At 56.3% G+C, this 8,431-nt stretch overlaps 2 protein-coding genes and 1 long non-coding RNA gene across 3 annotated transcripts in view; 2 read left to right on the top strand and 1 right to left on the bottom strand.

Annotated features, from left to right (window-relative positions):
- LOC306815699 (Fc receptor-like protein 2) overlaps nt 1–8,431 on the bottom strand; it is a 122,953-nt gene that overhangs the window by 66,596 nt on the left and 47,926 nt on the right. The gene's annotated exons all lie outside the window — the stretch shown is intronic.
- Nucleotides 214–1,195, top strand: LOC306815701. The gene is made up of 3 exons (XR_013777443.1): nt 214–312; nt 903–923; nt 1,011–1,195. It is a non-coding gene; the product is annotated as an uncharacterized lncRNA (long non-coding RNA).
- On the top strand, nt 4,311–5,246 carry LOC306815706 (olfactory receptor 14A16-like; the record flags this gene model as incomplete). The annotated part of the gene is made up of 1 exon (XM_079332266.1): nt 4,311–5,246. The coding sequence occupies one exon, from the start codon at nt 4,311–4,313 to the stop codon at nt 5,244–5,246; it is 936 nt and encodes a 311-aa protein (XP_079188392.1).

The following is an 8,431-nucleotide window of genomic DNA, read 5'->3' on the forward strand; positions in this document are numbered from 1 at the left end:
GCACCCCAGGGCCCTGGACACCCATCCTTGGCTCCCTGCAACACCTCAGCCTTCAAATTCTGGCAACATCCTGTCCCACCATGTCCCACCATCATCCCATGTCCCACAATGTCCCCACCCTGCCCCCATCCTGTCCACACCCTACCCTCACCAAGAGCCACCTACACAATGAGAAGACACCTGCCCTTGCTTCCTGTCCCTTCATCCCAAGAGCCGCCAGCCAGGGGACAGGTGGCCCCAGCAGCGAGTGACAGCCAGTGCCCATGGCCGGGGACACCGGGATGGCCGGGAAGGTGGCGCTGCTCCTGTAGGGTGAGTGACCAGGGCACAGGCCTGACGCCCTGGGGATGGGCCCTGGGGAGGCAGAGAGCAGTGGGGAGGGCGCACAGGGGGGCTGCGAGGTTACCTGAGGTCCCCAAGGCCAACAGAGCCAGTGGGGGACAGAGCCGGAGCTCCCTCAGTGTCACCAGGGTCATTGTGTGACACTCAGAACAGGGACAAGGGGACAGGAATGGGATGGGAATGTGGGGGCAGGGATATGGGAACAGGAACAGGGGAAAGAACTGTGGGGTTGGGCTCCACAAGGCTGGGGCAGTTGTGGGGACAGGGAAAATGGGGGAAGCATCATGAGGATGTGGCCGTAGGAATGGCAGGTAGTGACCTGAACAGGCACAGGGTGGCTGTGTTGTCCCTGTTGTCAAGGGGTCCGTTCTACCCAGACGTGTGACAAAAAAATGTCCCCTGGGAGCTTCTTCAGACATATTGGGGACTGTACTTGAGCACATTCCTAAAAGAAGGGTGTTCCCATGGGGACATTTTGGTGACAGTCTCACTCTCCCCCCCTCGGTCACACTATCCCTGCAGAGCCACCCCCACCCAGCCCTGTCCCTTCTCCCTTCCAGCACAGATCCTCGGCCTCGCTGGTGAGTCCTCGGGGGATGCCATGTCCCTGCTCTGCTGTCCCCAGCCCTGTGGTGCCCTGGCAGGCTGGTATCCCCTGTCACCCGCAGGTGCCCAGAGCACCCAGCTCCTGGTGGAGCCCCCCTGGATGCCGGCGGTGCTGTGGGACCGGGTGACACTGACGTGCCAGGGCTCGGGGACCGCCGGTGCCACCACCTGGTACAAGGACAAGCAGTGCTTGCGGCAGGAGAGAAGGGACAGCTTCACTGTCACCGAGAGTGGCACCTACATGTGTGACAGACCTGGCAGCGGGCCCAGCCGTCCCCTGATGGTGTCAGATGGTGAGGGGGGATCTCAAACGCTCAGAATGGCTCCATGATAGATCTGGGTGGGCTCCACTGTGTGGGTGGCCTCACAGCCCTCCTGTTGCAACAGGGACATCCCAGTGCATCCCACTGTGGTTGGAGCCACCTGGGGACAGCTGTGCCACAGGGCTGCTCCTGGTGTCCCTGGGAACCTCCCGTGCAGTGAATACTACACCCAGACGTCCCTGGTGCCATGGGCACCCACTCTGGACGCGTCTCGGGCTCCTCAGTGTGACGAGACCCTCCTGTCCCACAGACTGGCTGGTGCTGCAGGTGCCAGCACGGGCACTGCTGGAGAGGGACACGGTGACACTGCGCTGCCGAGCCCAGCAGAACAACCCTGTCACCAGGGTGCAATTTTATCAGAATGAGAAGGAGTTCAAGGGTTCCATCAGGGACACAGAGCTGTCCCTGTCCCCCCTGCAGCTACACAACAGCGGCCGCTACCGCTGCGGGGGGTGGGTGGCCTCAGGAATGTCACTGTCAGCACCGGTGACAGTGACAGTGCATGGTGAGCACACCCACTGCTTGAATTCAAATATCCTGACACCCCCACAGCGACTTTTCAGTGGACTCAGAGTCACAGTCCCCACCCCCATCTCCTTCCCAGAGCTCTTCACGGTGCCGCTGCTGGAGGGTCCCCCCTCAATCTCAGCTGCCTCAGCACCCACAGCCCCTTGCGACCCCCAGCCCCCCTCCTGTACCACTTCTACCGGGATGGGCAGTTGGTGGGGGGTCCGCAGGGGTCCCCACAGCTCCAGGTGCCCGTCGTGGGGGTCTCCCACTCGGGGAATTACAGCTGAGAGGTGCGCTCCAAGGGGGGGGGCCGTGCGGAAGAGCAGCTCCCGGCTCGGCGTCACGGTGCGCAGTGAGTGTGGGGATGGGCACGGGGAGCCCCCACAGTTCTCCCATCCCTGCTCAACCCTCTGCGTGCTCTCCTGCTTTCCCAGCTCTCTCCCTGGGTCCCTGCATCGCCTCTCCTGTTCCCTGCATCTCTCACCAGGGTCCCTCAGCCCCCTCCTGTTTGCAGCTCTCCCTCTGTGATGTCCCTCCATTGTCCATAGGTCCCACCATCCCTGTCTGGGTCCCCAAAATCTTCCCTTCAACCCTCTCCTGATTTCCCCTCTCTGAATCTCTCATCCTTCTCTAAGGTCCCTTCCACTCCTTTCCAAGTCTCACTCACATCTCTGGGCCCCCTTCGTCCTCACTGGTGGCTCCCCACTCCTCTCTCATCCTCCCCCTCTCTTATTCTCTCATGACTCCGTGGTGTCTCCCACTCCTCGACTGTCCCCAGTCCCTCCTGTGTCACTCGGCAGGGGTCCCACTCTCGGAGGGTCACTTTTGGTGCACTCCCGTTGGTGAGAGGTGGCACTCGGGGACACTCTGGAGCTGAGCTGCACGGTGGCCGTGGGGACAGGTTCCCTGTCATTCCCCTGGCACTGGGGCGCCTTGGTCACGACACTGGACACTGCTCCAATCCTGGAGATGCAGCACGTTGGGGATACTACCTGTAAGGGACAGAGTCCTCCTAAATGTCCCCATCCTTGGTGAGCAGGACCCTCTGGGTGGGAGTGACTATACCCATGGATTCCCCATCCCACCCCTCTCACCCTTATCCCCCCATCTGGTCCATAATCCCTAGCGGGTGCCAGCACCTCCCGCTGACCTCAGCCCTGTCTGTGTCCCCGCAGTACTCGTGGCCAATGCCACCATCACTCCCGGTCCCCCGGCACTCCAGGTAGGCCCAGGTGACCCCGTGACCTTGCACTGTTCGGTGCAGGTGGGCTCAGCCCTTGTCACCTTCACCTGGCTGCCCAATGAGCATGAGGTGGCCCAGGGTCCCCTCCTGGAGCTTGGGGCTGTCGATGTGGGACATTCAGGCACCTACCAGTGCGTGGCCACCAACCAGCTGGGACAGGACGGGCACCGTGTGTTCCGGGCACTCAGCCCAGAGCTGGCCCTGGAGGTGACACCACAGGGAACCACTGGACACCACTGGAACACAGGTGGGGTCACACGGGGTCATTGGGATTGCAGGAGCCCTTCAGTGACAGCTGACCCTGATGTGTCCCTTCTGTCCCCAGCAGTGGCCGCAGGCCTTGGCGGGTCCCTCCTCTTCCTGCTCCTGCTCGTGTGTGGAGCTGTGGGCTGGCACCGATGGAACAACATGGGTGGGTGACAATGGGGACAATGGGGTCCCTGGGGAACTGGGGGGGCCATTTAAATGTGGGGGTGATGGGGTGGCACCCACAGCCCCTGACTGCAGAAGTGCTGAGTGCTCAGGACAGTTGCTCAGTGTTCTGAAGGATTTGGGATGGTGTTGGAGGGTGTTGCAGGGATTTTGGGAGTTCTTTCAGTGATCCCAGGGGAATTAGGAGATTCAGCCTCCCTGCCAGGCTTGACATTCTGGGGCTTCATGCAGTGCTGGGTACTGGGGTGGTTTAAATGTTCTGGGAATCACCATGGATTCTCAGGGGTCCGGGGGGAAATTAAGGAGGCAGTGGGGTTTGAGGATTCCAGAGAGGGGTCAGGGCCCAGGGGACCCGACAGTTACCCTTCCCCTCTTTCCTTTGCAGCTCACAGAAAGCAGCAGGAAAGGTGAGGGGGGAGCTGAAACTACACTCTGGCCTTCGACCCCAACCCCCAAGACCTCCCATTCCCTCCCACACATCTCCTTTATTCCCTTAGGGTCCCCCCACAGCCCCCGGCCCCCCCAGAGGAGGGGGAGGTGCTGTACACCCACGTCGTGAGCACCAAGCAAACTGGGCTGGGACACACGCAAAGCGACACGTCACCCATGAGTGTCCCCATGACCAGATGCCACAGTCAGTGTCTCTCACAGTGTCTCCCTGTGCCACCACTGTGCCAGCAATTCAGCAGGAAAAACATAAACTCAAAAATAAAAAACTTTTACAAATCACAACCAAATTATGAGAAGATAATTTGAAAGGATTCTAAATATTATTTTATAGGATTGGCTCAAAGAATTTGTTCCCACCTTGTCAAAGTCTTCTTTCAACAGCTCCGAATGCCCAGAGTGGAGCCATGTCCAACAGCAGCTCCATCAGCCACTTCCTCCTGCTGCCATTGGCAGACACGAGGCAGCTGCAGCTCCTGCACTTCTGCCTCTTCCTGGGCATCTCCCTGGCTGCTCTCCTGGCCAACGGCCTCATCATCAGCGCCGTAGCCTGCGACCACCACCTGCACACCCCCATGTTCTTCTTCCTGCTCAACCTGGCCCTCACTGACCTGGGCTCCATCTGCACCACTGTGCCCAAAGGCATGCACAATTCCCTCTGGGGCACCACGAACATCTCCTATAAGGGATGTGCTGCACAGCTCTTTTTTTTTCTGTTTTTCATTTCAGCAGAGTTTTATCTCCTGACCATCATGTGCTACGACCGCTACATGTCCATCTGCAAACCCCTGCACTACAGGACCCTCCTGGGCAGCAGAGCTTGTGCCCACATGGCAGCAGCTGCCTGGGCCAGTGGCTTTCTCAATGCTCTCATGCAAACAGCCAATACATTTTCCCTGCCCCTGTGCCATGGCAATGCTCTTGGCCAGTTCTTCTGTGAAATCCCACAGATCCTCAAGCTCTCCTGCTCACAGACCAACTCCCTCAGGGAACTTGGTCTCATTGCAGTTAGTGCTTGTTTAGCATTTGGCTGTTTTGTGTTCATTGTTTTCTCCTATGTGCAGATCTTCAGGGCTGTGCTGAGGATCCCCTCTGAGCAGGGACAGCACAAAGCCTTTTCCACCTGCCTCCCTCACCTGGCTGTGGTCTTCATATTTCTCAGCACTGCAATGTTTGCTTACCTGAAGCCTCTTTCCATCTCCTCCAGATCCATGGATCTGGCCCTGTCTGTTCTGTACTCAGTGGTTCCTCCAGCCCTGAACCCCCTCATCTACAGCCTGAGGAACCAGAAGCTCAAGGCTGCAGTGTGGTCACTTATGTCTGGAAAAGTTCAGAAACATTAAACTGCTTGCCAATTTCTGCAAATCACTTGCAATAGGAGTCATCTTTGATATTTCTTGTTGATTTTGTTGTGGTTTTTTTCCCCTTTGTTTTTGTTTTAAATATTGTCCACATATAAACATCATTATTTCTACCCCTTCTCATTTTTTTTTCTCTCCAGGTTTGCTGTAGCCACAGACTGTGGCAAGAGCCCTTTGCAGCCCTCTCCCTCACGTGTTCGTGGTGAATCTTTTCACAAGCACTATCTGAAGCCCCCCTCCATCTCCTCCCCATCCCTGGATGTGGCCCTGTCAGTTCTGTAATTGGTAGTGTCTCCAGCCCTGATACAGCCTGAGGAACTAGGAGCTCAAGGATGCCCTGGGAGAGCTATGACTGGATACTTTTCTGAAGGTAAGATCTTTCTATTTTCTTCTGCAGCGCGTTCAATGTAACACATTAAATTCCAAGCCTGCCTTCTAAAGCTTTTAATAGTGCTAGAAGTAGGGGGACAGGCTTTTCTACTTTTTTTTTTTTTGTGATTATTTTCACCCTAAATATTTTGTCATCTTCCCTTAATGAGTTCACTCTCTAACTTGACTCACAAACTATGTACATTTGGAATCATGCTCGCTGTGTCTTTAAATAAATTAAATGTTCATTCAGAGATTTATTTGTCAAATATCCTCCCTCTGTTAACTCTCATTCTACTTGTCCAGCTTCTCAATGTTTTCTTCCAACATTGAAAACCAATGAGCCCACAATGCTGAGAGTGAAGCAATGTCCAACAGCAGCTCCATCAGCCACTTCCTCCTGCTGGCACTGGCAGACACGCAGCAGCTGCAGCTCCTGCACTTCTGCCTCTTCCTGGGCATCTCCCTGGCTGCCCTCCTGGCCAACGGCCTCATCATCAGCGCCGTAGCCTGCAGCCACCACCTGCACACCCCCATGTTCTTCTTCCTGCTCCACCTGCCCTCACTGACCTGGGCTGCATCTGCACCACTGTCCCCAAAGCCATGCACAATTCCCTCTGGGACACCACGAACATCTCCTACTCTGGATGTGTTGCTCAGGTATTTCTGTTTATGTTCTTTATTTCAGCAGAGTACTATCTCCTGACCATCATGTGCTACGACCGCTATGTGTCCATCTGCAAACCCCTGCACTACGGGACCCTCCTGGGCAGCAGAGCTTGTGCCCACATGGCAGCAGCTGCCTGGGCCAGTGGCTTTCTCAATGCTCTCATGCACACGGCCAATACGTTTTCCCTGCCCCTGTGCCATGGTAATGCTCTTGGCCAGTTCTTCTGTGAAATCCCACAGATCCTCAAGCTCTCCTGCTCTAAATCCTATTACAGGAACTTGGGCTTCTTGCTGTTAGTGTCTGTTTAGCATTTGGCTGTTTTGTGTTCATTGTTTTGTCTCTATGTGCATGATCTTCAGGGCTTTGCTGAGGATCCCCTCTGAGCAGGGACAGCACAAAGCCTTTTCCACCTGCCTCCCTCACCTGGCTGTGGTCTCTCTGTTCCTCAACACTGGCACATTTACCAACCTGAAGCCCCCCTCTGTGTTCTTCCCATCCCTGGATCTGTCCCTGTCAGTTCTGTACTCAGTGGTGCCTCCGGCCCTAAACCCCCTCATCTACAGCCTGAGGAACCAGGAGCTCCAAGCTGCGGTGTGGACACTGATGACTGGCTGCTTTCTGGAATATTAAACTGTTGGGCAGTCTTGAAAATTACTTGTAATAAAAGTCATATGTGATAGTCTCATTGGTTAAATTTGGAGAATCTTTTTCTTTGTTTTTCTTCTTTATATTGTCCACAAAGAAAAAACTTTACTTGTGCCATCTCTCATTTTATTTGTCTCCATCTTTGCTGTGGCAGAAGGCTGTCTTAATGAGGGTTTATTCTCCTGGCTGGCTTTAAATTAATTAAGATCTCCCAAGAAAATTTTCTCCAGAGATGCCCCTTTGTTCCCTTCTCTGGAGCTGCAGCAGCAATGTCTGTGTGCAGAGCTGGGCCAGATCAGTGCTGGCACAGCAGCTTGTGCCCAGCAGCAGCAGCACTTGGTGTTGCCAGTGCTGCTCCCGTGCCACGCCCAACTGCCCTCCTGCCCTCGTGTTGCTGCAGGGCCTGAGTGCTCTCTGGGCTGGGCACAGCCCTGGGGGTGGCAGTGCCGGGGCTGCAGCAGGGACAGGCCATGGACACTGCTGGGGCAGCACTGACAGCCTCAGGGCAGGGCCTGGGGGCTCCAGGTTCCTTGGCCAGGCACTGCTCCACAACACTTGGCCAGGCCAGTGCTGAGCAGAGAAAAACCCTGTGAGCAGCCCCAGGCTGGCCATGGGCAGACTGGGGGCAAAACAGCATGGCTGGTGCTCTGCAAGGGACCCAGCAAGGTGGAGAACCTGGCAAGGAGCAGCAGCCCTGGGGGCTGATCCATCCCCACTGCGCTGGACGCCCAGGGCAGCGTCCCAGAGCGTCCTCATGCACCTGCCAGCAACATCCCCCCTCTGCAGCCCTGGCCTCTCCCCCCAGGCTCACACAGGTGCCGCATCCTTGCAGGCACAGACACGGCAGCACTGGCTCAGGAGCCCCTGTTTTGCACTGCACAGAGCAGGCGTCAGCACCCCCATGGTGCTGCTGTGGGGAGATGGAGCTGAGTGAGCACAAATGCCATGAGCCCTTGGGGCCAGCAAGGGCTGGGGATGGGAGGGAAACCACTCAGGTTTGTTGTGGCCTCTGCAGTCAGCCAGAAATTTTGTTCCCATGAGCTGTGAGTTTTCTGTTCCACAGCAGACACTCTTGACTCAGAGCCGTGATGACTGGCAGCCACCCACAAATTGCCCTGAGCATTTCCTTTGCTTCACCTTTGCTTTCTTTCCTCTTCTCTGCTCCAGAATTTTTCCTACTGCCATCCCTGTACCTTTCCATACAAAGAGCCCATCCCTATTTTACCTTTTTTCCTCTGGCCCCACTCTCCATTTCAGTTCCTGAGTTAACACCATGAGAATATCCCTTGGAGAGCAGGATCACCCTACAAGTGTTTCAGGAATTGTGTGCAGGGTCCTGCACTGCCTCGTGCTGCTCCTTGCCAGAGGCACCACAGGCCAGGGGGGCACATCTGGGCTGGTGTGTCTGGGTGTGGGACTCCCTGTTCTGGGTAGTGAGGAGGAGCTTGAGAGGCTCTGCAGGACTGACAGGATGGGCTTTGGG

The sequence above is a fragment of the Erithacus rubecula genome, assembly GCF_903797595.1.
Source record: "Erithacus rubecula genome assembly, contig: scaffold_192_arrow_ctg1, whole genome shotgun sequence".
NCBI classification, from domain to species: Eukaryota; Metazoa; Chordata; class Aves; order Passeriformes; family Muscicapidae; genus Erithacus; species Erithacus rubecula.